This window comes from Pristis pectinata, chromosome 26 (genome assembly GCF_009764475.1).
Source record: "Pristis pectinata isolate sPriPec2 chromosome 26, sPriPec2.1.pri, whole genome shotgun sequence".
NCBI classification, from domain to species: Eukaryota; Metazoa; Chordata; class Chondrichthyes; order Rhinopristiformes; family Pristidae; genus Pristis; species Pristis pectinata.
Window position 1 is genome coordinate 14558970 of NC_067430.1, and position 17811 is coordinate 14576780.

The 17811-nt window shown below is 42.4% G+C and overlaps 1 protein-coding gene across 1 annotated transcript in view; it reads right to left on the reverse strand.

Annotated features, from left to right (window-relative positions):
* Positions 1-202: 202 nt before the first annotated feature.
* Positions 203-17811, reverse strand: part of epha2b (eph receptor A2 b) — a 46348-nt gene continuing 28739 nt past the window's right edge. Inside the window, exons 6-17 of the mRNA XM_052039132.1 lie at positions 16923-17047; positions 13903-14065; positions 12930-13017; positions 11527-11585; positions 11008-11133; positions 10579-10761; positions 10377-10438; positions 9708-9917; positions 8191-8340; positions 7075-7268; positions 4310-4465; positions 203-2003 (exon numbers count right to left, since the gene is read on the reverse strand). Of these exons, the coding sequence (XP_051895092.1) occupies positions 1895-2003; positions 4310-4465; positions 7075-7268; positions 8191-8340; positions 9708-9917; positions 10377-10438; positions 10579-10761; positions 11008-11133; positions 11527-11585; positions 12930-13017; positions 13903-14065; positions 16923-17047 (1625 nt within the window). The 3' untranslated portion in view covers positions 203-1894. The remainder of the gene's footprint in view (positions 2004-4309; positions 4466-7074; positions 7269-8190; positions 8341-9707; positions 9918-10376; positions 10439-10578; positions 10762-11007; positions 11134-11526; positions 11586-12929; positions 13018-13902; positions 14066-16922; positions 17048-17811) is intronic.

Here is a 17811-nt window from a genome sequence, read left to right on the forward strand (position 1 = left end):
CTTTCTTCCATGAGGCAAGAGTGTTTACAGGCTGACTGCTGAATGCTGAGGCATTGGCCTAATTGGGCAGGTCCGACTGTAGCAGCATCAGCAACTTTGGCATATGTTGCCCTTTCAATGCATCATTTCAATTTCATACAGCAGTAGAAACTTATTCCCAACATCTTAAAATGACAGGAAGGAAAATTCACAGGAAACTCTCTACCAGAACACCAACTTTTATTACAAAAAGAAACATCTTGGGTAGAGAACTTGCTGATATGCTCCATTCACTTTGGTCTGAATAAATAAATCATGTTCTAAATACAAGCAAATTAAAGGACAAAGAGCAAGATCACACACACTTACAGCCAGAGGCAACAAAATTAACTAAGTTAAATAAATAAAATCAGTCAGATGGGAAAGCACAGAATAAATACAGTTTAAATTAATCATTTTTTTCTTTTTTTAAAAAAAAAGCAGAGGTTTCTATCAAACTATTTCTGAAAAGATTTACAAAATATATTTATCTGTCAGATTCCTATAAATCAGGAAATAAAAATTCAGCCTGTGCAAATTCATTATTTTTAATTTATAAAATAACTCGATTTGGGAAAAAAAAGGATATTTCCTGCCTCTCTTTCCTCCCCCTGCAGTACTATTGTGTGCAAAATTCCTCCCCTCTTTACTGTCTCCCCAAAGCAACACGCTTTAGTTTATGGATCATGTGGAAATGCATTTCAATTATAAACCATCTGGGAGAGGGATTTCTGAAAATGGGAATGTTTGCAAGATGCAGAGATGTGACACTGAATTTCAGGAGAGCTTAGCTTTGGGATTTTGTGATATGATGCATTGTTTACATTTTGCATTAACAAAGAGTCATAGTACTCATCACTGCGTGACCAGGATGAGCAGAGGTGGTCTGAATTACAGAAGGCAAATGGGTGCCTTAATTCAGATGCAGTAGAAGTTGTTCACATTTAACTTGTTCGTTAGAAAGTAACGATCCAATTGAGTTTTGAACACTCGCCCAAGATCCAGTGCCTCATTTTTTGGTGGTGGGTTCCGACTCATTGATCACTCACAGAAACAATCGTGATCTTTTGTGGCATCAGTTACATTATTGTCCCAATCTTGGTTAATTGGGATCACACCTTACGTAAAGGAATCATGTAGGCTTTGACAGAAGGATCACCAAGGTCATAAAGCAGAAGTGATGGCAGATGTGGAAAGCACACTTGTTGCAGCATTGCTAGAGTTTAAAAATGGCGTTTATCAGCATACTTAGAGTTCAAAAAACTTGGCTGTATAAAGTTGAGTTGGTGTTCTGCGCACCATCCATTAAACGGCCAGGTTTAACTCCCAATTTTGCCATCAAGCATTAAAACAAAAGTTCAAAAACTAATGTTTCCTGAGAGTCTCCACTTTAATATAAAAACAAACTCTAAAGATGGTGTTAGATGAGGAGACATCTCCTACCACATTACTACCACTGGTACTTGGGTCCCTGGAAGCTTCTGGAGGGATGAGGTCAACAAATCAATGCACTGATTAAACCAAATGCCCAAGGAACCGAATGCTGTATGTATTCCACTAAACCCGCTACACACGCGCACTGCAGCAATTCAGTTACAGCCAGGCGGATTCAAGGATTTTGAAAGGCTTCCCCTTCTTGTCATACAGCCATATCAGACCCTTGCCAGTGGGAATCGGGAATCCCAGACTAGAAAAGAGGGAGTCATAAAGGCAGGCTGGCAAGGTGTTCCTTTTCTCCCCTTCTCTAGATTTTAATAAAGAATCGAGTTTCTCTTCGGCACTGGTCCCTCCTGCACTCTGGTGCAGGACTACTGTCCCATTCAAGTAATGCAAGTCAGTGGAAAAGGATTTTGCACCTCCTAGGTGCAGGAAGAGTTCACACTGTGTATACACCCATGCTATTAGCTTGTTCCTGCAGTCCCAGAATGCTGAAAGCAATCCGCTTCTGATGGCCTGGTAACCGAACTCCAATCTTTTTCACATCCCTGAAAAGAAAGCATAGAATCAGCGTATGTAAAGTGGAAGAGACTTGTCTACTCCTATCACCAGAGTTTCCATTTATTTTTTTTAGTCATTGTGGTCAATAGTTGTCACCTGTAATAGCTTCGCATCTGGCTGCAATGTGGTTAGCATGCAATGGAATGCTAAGCATTCCTGCAATGAACTTTCCTGAGGAGGTAGCTGGCCCATATTAAAGTCATATTAAAGGCAATTAGATGAAGGTTTGTCAAACAAAATGATATGGGAATTCACACAACCAGCCAAGGGCTCTAACATTCAGAAGATACAGGCACAAGGGAAATCATGTCCAGTGGTAAGACTGCTTGGGCTGGTCTTCAGCACAGCTTGGGAATGAACAGATCACTTTCCTTCCTATTACTCTATTCTCCCAAATGAGGAAGGGCTGTAAAATCCTGTGCTACATTGGAGCACAAAGAAACCCATCAGTCTTGTCCTTGTTTCCATGGAGATAAGAACCTGACATTTATATTCAGACATTTCCTTCTACTGAGCCAGCCCTGCAATCCAAGGGTACTTCACTCCTCTGCCCTACACTCCTTGCAATGAATGCAAATTCTTTCATTGTTTACAGGTTTCGTTTTAAACCTCTGCAGTGCTTTTTCTTGCTACACCCTGATATTAAGGTCTGCTTTCCAAAGCAAGCCATCTGTTTCCAGGATACCTTCATTTATTTACCCTGCACTGAGGAATGTAATCAATTAGCTTCACTCGTACAAGTACCCCTCCACCATCTTCCTTAAATTCCTTTAAAATTAGACAGTGTTTTGTCTGGGTCCTCAGTCTAAAGATCATCCATCTCCCTCTGGAATCTGTATTTGCCAGGCAAGTATGGAAAGGGATAAAGTGGTCTTTGTCAAGGTCCACTTCAAGCCACAGGACACTGTTCTCCTTGGGCTAGTCCCAGGGAGACAAACATTGATTGCTGCTGGAAGATCATCAACTTTGGTCTTCCGGTATGAGGAGCTGCCCAAAACCAAGTGCAACAGAAGGACATATGACAAGGTGTAGGACTGTGATCTGAGGGATGAACTGAAGCTTGGGGTAGCTGCCGCAAAGGCTTTACCACCAAGGTAGATGGTCCTCCTGCCACTGGATACTGGAGGGGCTGGGTCCCATGTAATAACCTCTCAAACATAGTGCTGACAGAATGTTTGGGGATGAAACATTGATTCTATGTTGACCCAATGTAAATATTATAAAAGAATGTAATTATATGTTGAATACAGTGAATGATGAAAGATAAATGTTCTACATTGTATAATTGAAAATTTCATGAATAAATAATGTTTTTGAGAAAAAGCACCTGGTTTGTGAACCTTCTGATTGCTTTTCTTGCTCACGGCACCTTGCCACATTGTTTTCCTTCCCACCTTTACATTTTTGTTAAATCTGTAAGCACTCACGTTTTTTTTTATTACATTTTGTTCAGTCAGGTCACTCCCAAAGCCCATTATCTGTCTGCCTCCATGTTGCTGTTATTACAGGTTGAATCAGTTTTGTGGTATTGAAAGCTTTCACACGATGCTCAACAGTTAAACAGCAGACCCACAGTTTTAAAGAGCATGAACAAGTTTTGTCTCCTTTAGGATAAAATCACCTCTATCTCATCTCAGTGGGAATTCCAAGCCATCACAGCAAATCAGGTCACAATGTTGATTGGCGTGCACTGTGCCTGATGTGTTTATTTAGTCAGTGATAGTTCCGTGTGAGGGTTAGGCTGCTGTCTACTGCAGTGCAATAGAAACTGTTAATAGCACTTCCTTGAAGTGTCTGCATATCTATGTGAAATTCCTCAGGAAAGCAGACATTTTCCCAGCAACTTGAGATATGATTCCACTTAAACATCCCCTTCTGTGCTGAGGTCTCTAGCTGTGAACTGATGAATGGAATGAGATTAACAGCTTTAGTTGATATAGGCATTAGTGATTTTGGGAAGGGTGTGGGATCTCCCTGGGACAGAAGGCATACTGGGGGCGTTGGAGTGACATATCTTTTGCAAATTGACTGCCAGACCATCTCCAGCGTAATGGTCATGATTTGAGAGAGTTTAAAACACTACTCATCATATCTAATCTGGCCAGTTGTACATTAGTCACCAACCCCAAGTAACTGTGGGAACACATCATAACTATCTGGAATTACCCTAGCAAAATCCAAAGAGAAAGTAACATACACAGGCAGACTGGGCCCCATGAGCAGGTAGCATTTCCTCCAGTCTGTCTTGTGCCATAATCCACAGATTGGCGAGTTGGCCCAAATGTTTACTTACTCTGAGGTTAGCTGAACAACGTGCTCCATGGTATTATATCCTGCTGCCATAAAGTTCTCCAAATACTGTCCCATCTTTATAGACTCCAACCACTCGGTGACTGTACGGAAAATCATACCATCAGTCCCACTGGTGCTGGGCAGGCGGATGGACACGCTGTTGGTGAGTCAGAACATTGGCAGTGAGAATTTATTACAAGATGTAGATTCACATGGGCAAAACCAGCTATGTCACAAAACTGAATCTTATGGGACTAATGCCATTTCTCTTCTCCATGTACTTAATGTTGAAAGCCGTTAAGTTGTCTATAAAGCTCTCCTTTTGGTCTCATTGTCAATCCATGCCACAGTTCCTCTGGACTTACTCCATTACAATGGACAACCTCCCTTTGCTGGTTAGAGATGTTCATCTCAATCCAGAAACTAGTTACAGATTGAGCTTTGGTAAATGCAAACCAAAGCTCAGATTTGGAAAGGCACACTTATTTTGATTTAAAAACATTTGGCTGGTTTAATATTTCTTGAGGAGTGCAATTAAGCTAATTTACAGAGTCACCTTCTAATGTTTCCCCAATAAAGGTTCTGAGTGGTTGAGTGATGGGGAACATTAATGATGCATTTTTGCTGCAAATTTATGAATTATGCATGGTTTCCTTTTATAAAACCAAATGTATTGAATACATTGGCAGCTCAGCAGACTGTGAAGTACTGACAACAACATGACCAGTGAAGGCAGGAGGAAATCACATCAATACAAGGGCTTCATGGATTACTGAGTCTTTATGTATTTATATAAAATATTCTGAAAACCTTCCACGATTTAGGCATGACTTTGAACTCAAACACCACAAGAATGGCTTCTCCCCTTCATCCCATTACGTCACTCCTTTTGCAGAATGTATACAATCAAGCCCCACCTCACCCATTTACTCTCAGACAGTATGCTCCCTAATATCCAAATGTGCTCCCTAATATCCAAACGTAATTAAGCAAATTGCCAAATTATCAATGCAACATCATTTCTGCAATATTTAACCCTGGCTCAGAGGTCACCAGGCATTGTTGAATCACATTGGAGTGTTTGATCCCTCTGTTCCCCCACAATCAGTAATCCCTTTCTAAAACTATTTTTTTAATAAAAATGCTAATAACTGGCCCAGTGTCAGCGGGATTTACTGGAATCTGTTTCACATCCAGTCCCCCATGGGTGACAAGTTGATTTTACTCTATAATTTTGTTTGAGGCTTGTTACCACTATGAAAATTTAGCTCTATTCATTACAACCCAGGGCAGCGAGGGGTTAAAATATCAGACAATAAAGGCAGCCAGCTCACAGCAGAAAGCAATAAAACAGGTCTGCTCAAATTCATTTGCTCATCCATAGCAAAGATTAATCCTTAATTATTTTCTGTCCCATGCTAGTCAGACATGCCTTTAGTGCGGAGACCTGATCAGATTGCCCACAGCCATTGCGCTAATTGGATTTTGTGGTTTCTCCATTGTTCATGCACCTGGAGCATTGGAATGTACACTTCTGGGACTATAGTGCTATAAACAGAGCTGGAGCACTGCCAGGAGAGATTTCATTACCACAGCTACATACACTAACCACCAGTTTAGCCGGTTCAGCACCCCAATATATATGGGAGCCACCGGGGCTTGACCAGAACTGGAAATTGCATAGCTTCAGTGTGTGCATTTCAAAACCTCATGTATACATTGCTGGAGCTGTTGACCAGTTCCCACTCATACCAAGAGGTCACCAAGTCCCTGCACTTCCATGTTTCTTTTGGCAGCAGTAAATAGTGAGTAAAAAATATCATTTCTGTGTAAATAATGCTTTTGTTTAAATATAAAAACACTTTGGGCACTTCCATCATTCCCCGCGGCACAGATAACCCAGGCATCCTGCATTCAGCTAGAGCTCAGCTCTCAAAAATAAGTAACATCGTATGGGTGGGATTATCCAGTTATTGTCCATGCGAGCCAACAAACATTCATATGGAGAACTCATCATAAGTACAAGGAAATATCCCCTAATCACATCCCACAAGCAGCCCAATATCATACATGATGGATGAGCCTGACATTGCATCAACACAAACAAACAGGGCGACCTCAGGAATGATCGGCTTGTGAATTGGGTGCATTTTCCTTCAGCTAATCTCACCGACTGTTCCAGTAAATCCTGCAGGTCCCTGAACATTTAGTTTACATGTGATCCCAGAAGGCCCAGCTGATGGGAAGCTGGGGGTCCCATGTGGCAAACCACTGACTTCACCACCCACTTCTTACCCTTCATGTGCCAGGTCCAAGGCTAGCGACTCCACTCCATCTGAACGTAGAACATAGAACACTACAGCACAGTACAGGCCCTTTGACCCACGATGTCATGCCGACATTTTATCCTGCTCTAATATCTACCTAATCCTTCCCTCCCGCATAGCCCTCCATTTCTCTATCATTCATGTGTACACCTAAGAGTCTCTTAAATGTCCCTAATGTATCTGCCTCCACCACCTCTGCCGGCAGTGTGTTCCATGCGCCCACCACTCTGTGTAAAAAAAAACTTACCTCTGACATCCCCCTTATATCTTCCTCCAATCACCTTAAAATTATGCCCCTTCGTATTAGCCATTTTTGCCCTGGGAAAAAGTCTCTGACTGTCCAATCAGATTTGGACAACAGATTTGGGATTAACACAACAAAAAAGGATTTGACCTTTGCAACAGAGGTCGTCAAATGACACCAGCCCTTAAGACATACCGTGGATCAAAATCTGCAATACTTTTCAAGGATTCCGGGCTACGGATCAGTTTGTCGAGGATGTTAACAATGTCACAGAACTTGGGTCGTTTAGTCCTCTCTTGTTGCCAGCACTGCATCATCAGCTGGTAGATGGCAGAGGGACATTCCATTGGAGCAGGCAGGCGGAATCCTTCATTTATCGACTTCATCACCTACAAAAGAGAAGGAATAAACGATGCTGAAATCAGTAGCTTGGGATGTGGCGAACTGGCCTCTGTATACAACTGCAAATGCCAGGGTAAAAGAAGCACAAGTTGATAAGCGATGACATTTCAAGAGCGACAAGGAACTCTTCAAACGACTCAGTCTAATGCTGCTCTAAAGCCCAACATGTCAGGAGGGTGGAGTGGTCTCCAATGAACAAAGCAGGGTGCCACTCCCTACGTGGTGTGGGAATTGGATCCAGGTAGAGTGTGCTTAGTGCAGACACTGCATGCTTGAATCTTCAATCCCCATCTCCAACCTTCACCTTAATTGCCAACAAATGGTAATTCTATCCTTGGAGGGTTAAACGGTTCAACTTTCCCAGCACAAGTACCAACTCTTAAATATCTCTCAGCAGCCTTCTTTATTCAACTCTCCTTAAACCCAAGTTCATCCAAAAGTCTGGTTACTTTACATCATTTCATTCCCCCTACTCTTGAACTGTACTGGCTCTCAGGTAGGCAGACTCAATTTCAAAATTCTCACCTAGCTTTCACTCTCCATTGAGTCACTCTCCATCTCTGTAATCTACACCAATCCCATAAACCTCCTATGTTTTCTGTGTAATTTGGTCTCTTACTCATCCACAAATTCAGTTCACAACTGACATCTGTGGCGTTGGCTGGCAAGGCCCTTAACTCTGGAATTCCCTCCCTAAACCTCTCCACCTCTTTCACTGAGTTTTTAGTTACATCCTCTCATACCTCCTTCTGCAACTTTTTTCTTGGTCCAAGAACGCTCTGGCAAACTGCCTCGGGACATTTTTGCTATATTAAGCTGCTGGGGATAAATCCAGAATCACAGAATCTGATTCTGATTACAGAACCAGGACACATGAGCTCGTACTATTTGCACAACTCTGCCTCTCACCTCGTGATTGGACATTTCCCAGTATGGTCTCTCTCCATAGGACAAGATTTCCCACATTACAATGCCAAAGCTCCACACGTCGCTTGCCGAGGTAAACTTCCGATAAGCAATCGCCTCTGGAGCAGTCCAACGGATGGGGATCTTCCCGCCCTGAAAGAAGCGCATCATCAGCAACTGAGGATCACAATCTCTTTGGATAGGATTAAAAATAAATCCTAGGGAACGAGAGGTCATGACTTTGCTCCCATCTTATTGTTGATAGTTTATGGGTGGTTAAATAGCAATCGTGCCTCTGATATTCAAATACATTCCCACCAGACATCCATCTAAAATTCTGTAAGTAAACTTGCAGCCAAGTTTTTGCTGTTCCAACACTGGACAACTCCCAACCAGCTGTCCAGTGCTCAATTCCAGTCTCTGCCAGATAACAAGCGACGGCAAAGAAACGGCACCGCCCCATTAATGGAAGTCCTGGAGAAACAATTAGCTGCGTACTTGACCCTTTGGTCACTTTGCACTAAAATGGACTTTTATTTTGATCTAATTGTATTCTTCCTTGTAAAAAATTGTGCTTTAATAATGTTTAATTTATTTTTTTCTTGTGAATGCTGCTTATATGATGCTATGTGCCTGTGATGCTGCTGAAAGTAGGATTTTCGTTGCACCTCTGCACACATGTACTTGTGCATATAACAATAAACTCCACTTTGACAATTACCGAGGGAATGAGAAAACCAGGCAAGTATTTATTTTGTTCAAAGGCAGAGGACATCAGCACAGACAGGCTCTGAAACTGACTGGGTCATAGATGCAAGTGGTGTGATGACCGGAGATCATTGGACCAAGTGCTTCAACATCACCCGTTCTTTGAACGATACATGAAGAAATTTATCATAACAGGCTAGGAAATAGCAAGGGCCACAACATTACATGTAAATGGGATGAATGTAGGTTGATGTTTGGTGCAGAAGGCCTGTTTCTGTGCTGTATCTCTCTATCACTAAAAGTGCTAGGTTTTCAATGGTGGATTTGTAGTATGGAATTTCAGACACATGGAGCAGGAGTCACCTGGCTGGACACTTCTTGGGATTCAGGCTCTGGAGGGGAAGAGCATCTCTCCCGGCACAGAGATTAAACAACTCCATCCCTGCCTCATGCTGCCCTATTTTAGGACTTGGAAAATCTACAGAAATGTAGACGTTATATCCTTTTCAAACAGCTTTCAGTGTTGAGTTCAGACTGTGTGCTGAGTTCAGGCCATACCAATGCCAGCTCCCAGATCAGGGGCTATATTCAGGCAGTGTTCTTATCCAACTCTTGCCCACCTGCTCCTCTAGAACTCATCAGTTTGAAGTCAGGCAAGTCGGAATAGATTTGCATTTCACAGCTGTTTAAGTCATCCCACTCACAAGTTTTCCTCAAGTGCTAAAGGAATCTTGTGGCCACACAGCTTTCCAAACTGGTTTCTCGCCCTCTGCCCCACACTGATCCACTCTTTCTACAAAAAGTGTACTCACACTGGTGGTGTATGTGCCCTCAGTGTCATCTTCCAACACTCGCGAGAGACCAAAGTCAGACACTTTGCACACCAGCTGACTGTTTACTAGGATATTGCGTGCTGCAAGGTCCCGGTGTACGTAGTTCATATCGGAAAGGTACTTCATGCCAGATGAAATGCCTCGAAGCATTCCGACCAGTTGGAGAGAAGAGAACTCACCGTCATTATTCTGTAAAGAAGAAATTGACACTAATCTGTTACCAGTGTATTCAGGTTTGTGAACCCATTCCTTTAGGATTAATAAGCATCTTTATAATACAAAATCCCACTGAGTAGTTAAAGTAATCTTGTGATCTTTCAGTTAGGATAGGATTCCATAACCACATTTTGGAAATTGATAAAATCAAATTCAAGGAGATGGTCACAGGTTGAATGCATTCATTGTGGGGTTGAATGTATAAAAGTATAGAAGTGTATGTGATTACAGATATCTGTGCTAGCTGCATGCATCCGTGTCAGCCAACTGTGCAGTAGAGGGATTAGGAATACCATTTAATGTACAAACTAGGGTAAAGGGTGTAACACATCAGATGCTCCAAAAACTTGTATTTCACCGTTGCTTAAAACTATTTTAAAAATGTTTCAATTTAATAGACTTCAAGCACTGATCCAAGTTGTAGTTACTTACACGGAGGTAGGCATCAAGTGCTCCATTTTCCATATATTCTGTAACAATCATCAGAGGTTTGTCTGTGAGGAGATAGAAGAGGAACATGTAAGACAAGGGTATCACCAATGGAGAGTCACACACTCGCTTCAGATCATTCAACATGGGAGTTTCCCTAACTAATAACTCTACCAGGTGTTTTTCATTTGACTGAGTTACTCACATTTGGTGACAACCCCTTCCAGATGGATGACATTGTGATGACTGAACTGTCCCATGATGCTTGCTTCACTGAGAAAGTCGATCCTTTGGCTTTCAGTGTAACCAGCTTTCAGCGTTTTAATAGCTACACCAATCTCCTTCCTTCCTTTCTTCAAAATTCCTTTGTAGACCTCACCAAATTCACCTGAGGAAGGTATAAAAGAAGTAATTTACCAAGGTAAAACTCAGACGGAACAGCACAGTAATGACTGATACCACTGAGTACGAGCTCAATACTGCCACTCCAATAGTACAGACTTGATTCAATATCAGCACTGTCCTTGAGTTAAGGTGCTTTTTACATATATCTATCTTTAGCTGTCATTGTATTGCTGAGGGCAGTTCCACATTTGGATGTTAGAAGTGAATATCATGCTAAAAAGTTACATACCAGCTCCAATCACTTTCTGCTTGGTGATGGCAGATGGGTGGATCTCATCAGCAAACTTTAGGACAGCTTGATTTGGGTCCTCGTACGTGTGCGGATCAACATAGGTCTTCAGAGGCTTCAGCTGGTCTGTTGGCATAAAAATATCATTCTATATTACCGATATCTTCTACACAGTGGATGAAATACCAACATTAACAGTCACAAATGGGATATTAACTGCTGTTTGACCCCAGAAGAGCTACAATAGCCAAATCACAGGGGCCAGTGGATCACCAAACAGGAGGGAGCCTGCAGTGTTTTTTATCCCAAGTGCATTCAAGAATACAATGGGTTGCAGCTACCACAAGCAGGAAAGGCTGACTATATAAAATTTGGAAAAGACAGCTGAAAATTCATATTTTCAAAGTAATTGGAACACCAGAAAAGGTTACCCAGCTTATAAATAATTAAAGAAATCTTCCCTGCCAGCATCCTGACTTCATTTCCCAAAGAGAGGATCTTTAACTAAATGAGACTTACCAGGGAGTTTGGTGAAATAAATATCCTCAGGTCCCTGCCGTGCTCGGGAACTGCGTTTCCTTCAAACAAAACACATGTTTATTTAAAACAAAAGCAATCCAGGAAGGGAAAAAACCAGTATATCAGACCAATCTGGGTTTCAGGAAGAGTAACTTTTGTCACTGAAATCTACACACTAAATCCCATTCTCAGTTGCCATGAGCTGCCAGTGGATTTGTTCATTTTATTTCCATATTTAATTACTGACCAGTTGTGGGCTTAATTACTACAATTTAAAAAGGTACCTTGCACTACCTCTCCTCTGGTCTATGAATGAGGTACGTTTTAGAAGATATTGTCCCATGTGTTTGTTCTACCCACAAGACATTTACCAACATTAAGAGGTTACCGGGAGTCCAGCGCCAAATACAACATTACTGAAAAGATTTATCACATCATGGTATACCTGGCTATTCACAGTCTATAGTCATGATTTGACTGAGGGGATCAGATATTATATTGCCAAGTTTTGCAATGAATAAAACTAGGTGGGATTGTGAACAGGGAGAAGAATATAAAGGGGCTTCTAGAGGATATAGATAAGTTTTATGATTGGGTGAGAACATGGCAGATGGAATGTTACTTGGGAAATGCTGGATCATCCACTTGTGTGCATAAATGCAAAGGCGGAGTATTTTATATATGGTAATGTTCTAAGGGACCTCAATGTCCTTGAGCACATCCAGTTGCAGCAAGGAATTAGGAAGGCAAATGTTATGTTGGCCTTTAATTATGAGAAGAGTAAAGACATCTTACTGCAACTGGATAGTGCCTGACGAAACCACACCTCTGTATTGTGTATAGTTTTGGCTTCCTACTTAAAGGATATACTTCCTTTGGAAGGGGTGGTTCTTGGGATGGTAGGGTTGGCACACAAGGAAAGACTGAGTAAACTAGGTCTGTATTCTTTACAGTTTAGGAGAGGCAATCTCATTGCAACTTAGGACATTCAACAGAGCTTGACAGGGTGGCTGCAAGGAGGACATTTCTCCTGGATTAGGAGTTTGGAACCAGAGCTCAGTACGAGGACTGCGATGAGGAGAAATTTCTTCACTCGGAGGGTGGTAAATTTTTTGAATTCCTTATTCAGAGGGCTGTCATAAGCTTCATTCAAAACAGAGATTGATAGGTTTCTGGATAATGAGGGAAACAAGGGCTTTGGGGTCAGTGCAGGGAAATGGAGCTGACAGACTTGAAGGGCTGGAGAGGCTACAACTGCTTCTTACCTGGGCAAGATCAACAGCAAGCAAATATCCAGCTATTTTCACTAAAACTTCAGCATTTTTGGCAACAAACTGAAATAAACTACAACCAAGACCACTGAAGAGATTAAATTGATTGCAATAATCAATTTAACAACTCACCTCCGCCTGAAGTAGATAAAAGCAATCACTGCAATTATCACAACTCCTCCGACAACCATCGCCACTGTAAGAGTTATCCAATTAGTATCTGCTGGAAGAAAGAAGAGAATTATTTTCTTATCCTGAGTCCAAACTGCTGTACACTTCAGTTGTATTTCAGATCTACATTATGTGCAGGATTTCTTTTAGATTTCGAACGGAGTTATTTCGTTTCAGGTGAAGCTTTTAGAACTGGTGGAGAGTGGAGATACACTCAGGAAAAGTGGGTGGCTGCTCAAGTCAGAAATAAGAATAAAATTCTTCTGAGGGTTGAAAGTTTCAGATTCTTCGCCCATCAGGTCAGAGGATGTTCACACATTAACTATTTTCATGGCTCGAGGTAGATTTTTAGATTATATGTGAATGAAGGGTTGTGGAGGGTGGGGGCAGTGGTGAAGGGGCTTCAGGGAGATGGTGGATATCAGAGTGGTAGAGCAGGCTCAAGGGGCCTTAAGAATAACTCCTAATTCTTATGTCTTGAACTTGAGACCTATTGTCAGGGTTAGCCCCGTGCTCCCTTTAGAGCAGCACTCAGAATGGTTGGATTCCTCTCTATGCATCCAGTAGCTCCTACAATGGTGAGCACCATGCACAGCAATAACCCCAGTGCGCCCAATAAACCCACAGATCAAACTAACTGCAGCCTGACCCACCACCTGAGCTCTTGTGTTGGACTGCAAGCACCCAGCTACTTTCAAAAGCTAAACAAAGGGAGGATAAAATACAAAATGCCAGAAGCTGGATCTAAAACTATGTCAGCAATACAATGCAGATCCCACCTTTATGAAATAGAGAATAATTAAAAGGTCTTACTCTTCCAAATTCTTTCCTTAGCACTTTTTGTTTTTCCAGATTTCAGTTAACAGGAGGGGGGAGATATAACAAACACATTAAGTGTTAAGGAACAAGCAGGAGAACTAAAGCAATCATTCACCTTTCTCTGCAAGTGTCAGGAATTCGTGGGTCTCACTGTAAAACCCAGCTCCGTCCCGTGTCAATGCCTGCACGCGAAAAACATAAGCCGTTCCAGGTAGCAAGTCAGAAACCTTCACAGAGTTCTTGATGGACTGCAGCACCGTATAGGTCTGTTGATCCACCTACGGACATTGGAAGGAAAGGGCAGATAAAACAGCAGCTCCCATCAGGGCAAAGCAAGCTGACCCCAGCATCCTGGGGGTCAGCTGCTGTCAGCAGAATGTTAAGCAATAAGAATTGAACTTCTCCCTTTTGTGATTTCTCTTGTTCAGAGTTGCAGTGAGATTTTTGTGATTAAGAGGTGCTAATGGAACAGTGAATGGCCAATATCACATAAAGGGGAACATGGTTCTCAAGGGGCCTCATTCATATGTAAACCTTCAGATGCACTGTGGGTTAAGCACAAGGAATACATGAATGTTAAGTAGGGGGAACGACATGGCTTTTGTAATTCACAGAACAATGGATCTGCCTCCTAAACCACAAAGCAAAGCTAGAGCTACTTTAATTTATCAGTGCTTACTCAAGAGGTTGCAAATGCAGTGTTACAATGTGCAGTAGACAATATCACAATAATATTGGCTTGGTTTTCTCTCCCCTTTCAATATGAACTCAGGAATGGGTTCACGAGGCACTGTAGATCCTGGAATCTGGAGCAATTCTCCTGCCACAGGAGAGGGAGGGGCGGGGTCAGGCAACGAAGCCCCTTAAAGATTGTAAATATGGGATTGGGATATCACCCCAGGGAGCCACACAAGTGGCATTGGTGCTGTGGTTTGTGTAAAAAGTAACACTAATAATTGATCTGCACGCGAATGTAAAGGTTTGCACTGTTTTATTATTGTATATAGTTTGTCTTTTATTATGAATAAAGTTTATTTTGGATAAAAAAAACTGCTGGAACTCAGCAGGTCGGGCAGCATCTGTGGAGGGAAATGGACAGGCAAAGTTTTAGGTGGAGACCTTTCACGTGGACTGGGTCCTGACCTGAAACATCAACTGTACATTTCCCTTTGCAGATGCTGCCTGACTAGCTGAGTTCCTCCAGCAGTTTGTATTTTGCTCAGGAATGTTCTCCACATGGATTGGAGAGTTACACTCCCATTCTATCCAATGTGGATTTAAATAGTGAATACCTCTAGATTATCTGACCATTAAATCATACCCATATACATACTGACTCCATCAAAAGTCAGTGTGTAGTGATAAAGAATGTTGTTCATTTGAAAAACACGATGATGCTGGAGGAACTCAGCAGGCCAGACAGCATCCATGGAGAAAAGCAGGTGGTCAACGTTTCGGGTCAGGACCCTTCTTTAGGACTGAAGATAGGAAAAGGGGAAGCCCAATATCTAGACTCCAGCATCTGCAGTCCTTTGTCTCTCACTTTCTCTTCCCACAGATGCTGCCTGACCTACTGAGTTTTTCTAGCATTTTTTGTTTTTGTTTCAGATTTCCAACATCTGCAAGTTTTTTTTTGAAACTTTTATTAGTAATAACAAAAAAAAACACAGGAAGTGCTGGAAAAACTTAACAAGTCAGGCAGCATCTGTGAAAAGAGAAACACTTTAATGTTTCAGATCAAAGACCCTTCATCAGAACTGTTATTTTTTATTTTTTGGTTCCGACTGTACATTTGTATTGACCCAGCACGCAGCTCTCTGACCCCCTCACCATCGACTCCCGTAACCTGCTTTAGCCCAAGGGATATTATCACCTATTTAGCACCTTCAACAGCCGCTCCTGCTGAGACTAACACATTTGGGGTATATCAAGAATGGAAGTTGGAGCTGTTCAGCACTGCTTTAAACATTGATGCCAATAGTTTCTCCAACTGTTGCCATTGGAAGCTGCTCTCAAATTGCAATTATTTTACATCAAGTTTATTTTGGAGCCTGAACCACGTGGGAAAGCCACTTTCCAGATGATATGAAGCAAAAAACTCAGTGGGTTTCCCAGCAGTTTATTTGTTGCTGCAGATTCCAGCATCTGCAGTCTCTTGTGTTTCCATATGATGTGTACAGCCTGGAGTTCCGCTAATGTGCACTGACAGTTTGTCAGTTTACACGTAACACCTCAAAGGAATTAATCAGGGCGTTTCTGACACATTTCAATGAGGGATTAGTGTGACTAGTCCTCAGATGCATGTAACAGTATCTGTGTTTCAGGATGTTACACTTATTAAAGGCAACACTGCCTCGCAGCTGTCCAAAGTCCAACACCCTTGCCGATTTGTACTCTTAATTAAATTGCAAACTGGTTTCAGAGCTCTTCTAGTTTAAGCGCATCTCCTGGTGAGAAATTCTTTTGGTCAGCTGGATGTTTAAATGCAAGGAAACCATCCCCAGTTTCAAATCTAAAGTCACACTACTAAGAAGTTGGCACCAAACCTGATGGGTGTTTTCCCACTACAAACCTTCCCCACTCCCTCCCGTCCTTGTGCAGAGTTTAGAGGTATGTTTACATTATGCCAGGGTCCTTGATAATTAGATCCAATGCCACCAGCTCACCACCCAGTTCCCTACCAACTACCAAAGCCCTTTACGTGGATAAAAGCAGTTGGACAATCCTAGCCTCCCATTTGGAAACCGTATACTCTTTCCGCTGATTCACTTTTGAGGACAAATCTTTTTAACGGCTTGGTCCTAGATCATGGTAAGAACATTTTGTTTTGTGCATGGGTGAATGACAGAGGAGGAGGACTTTAAACAAGAAGCAAGAGGGGTAGAGCTGGAAGGGGAGACCAGTATCAGAGTCTCGGCACTTTTAAAGGAGACGAAGTTAGCTCCTTTGGTCAGATTCCATTGCTTGCTTGCATGACTCAACCAAGGCCTAAACATCAGGACAGGAAACTGCAGAACGGCAAATGGAAGTGTTTGGGGACCTTGGCTCCGAACTCGAGTGGGCACAACAACAGAGGAGCAGCGGAAGTCAGAGTCAGAGGTCTAGGAAGGAAATTGTTCATTGAGATAACCTCACCTTCTTGCTGTACATGACCTTGTAGCCTGTAATGCTCCCCATCTGCCTACTGGGAACAGTCCAGGACAGAGTAAGGCTGGACTTCTCTCGTTTTTCCATGATAATAGAAGTGATTTTCGGAGGTTCTGTGGAAGAGAGAAGGAAATGACAATAAATATGGTGCAAGTAACTAGCTGAATGCAATCTCAAGACATCTCTGGGCTGTCCCATCAGAAGGTTGATCACCTGCTCCAGTGGTTTTGAGAATACAAGACCACTTTGCAACCTTTTGTTACATCAAGGCCATTGTGTGCAGTGAAGAGGCTGCCAGACGTGCATGGCTTTGGCTTTTATTGCAAGTACAGTGCTCTCAGTTGTTCTCCACACCAGTCAATGATCTACACTGGAGTGAGGAATAAAACCTTCCCCTCCCCGGATCCCTCTGCCCTCCCACCCCCACTGAGCCCAAAACACTCCCACCAGGCCCAGACACCACACCTTGAGTGACAGCTGTGGCACGTGGAGCATTACTACCCTGCAGGCCCATCTCGAGCCCTTGCAGTAAACCCTGCACCGTGAGAAAGAGCAGGAACCCAAGGGGGAGGTGTTTCACTACTGGGAACCAGTGACAGGTTGATTGATGGGACGCCATATCATTCAAAGGTCCATGGTCCCATTTTCACTACTTCAAGAAAAACAAGAGTTGCCTTCATCTCCTGAACTGGAGAACAAGAAATCAGACCTGGGCTGGGACTCAGGACTCCACCTGCAAGTACATACATCAGAGGGACTTGACCAGGGGAGATCTCGCACTATACATTTTCTTTCTCTCTCAGTCTTGCACTAGTGTCGTTGTTTATTTTGCACAGGTGCAAGTTACGTACAACTTATATTAATTAAGTTAATTAAC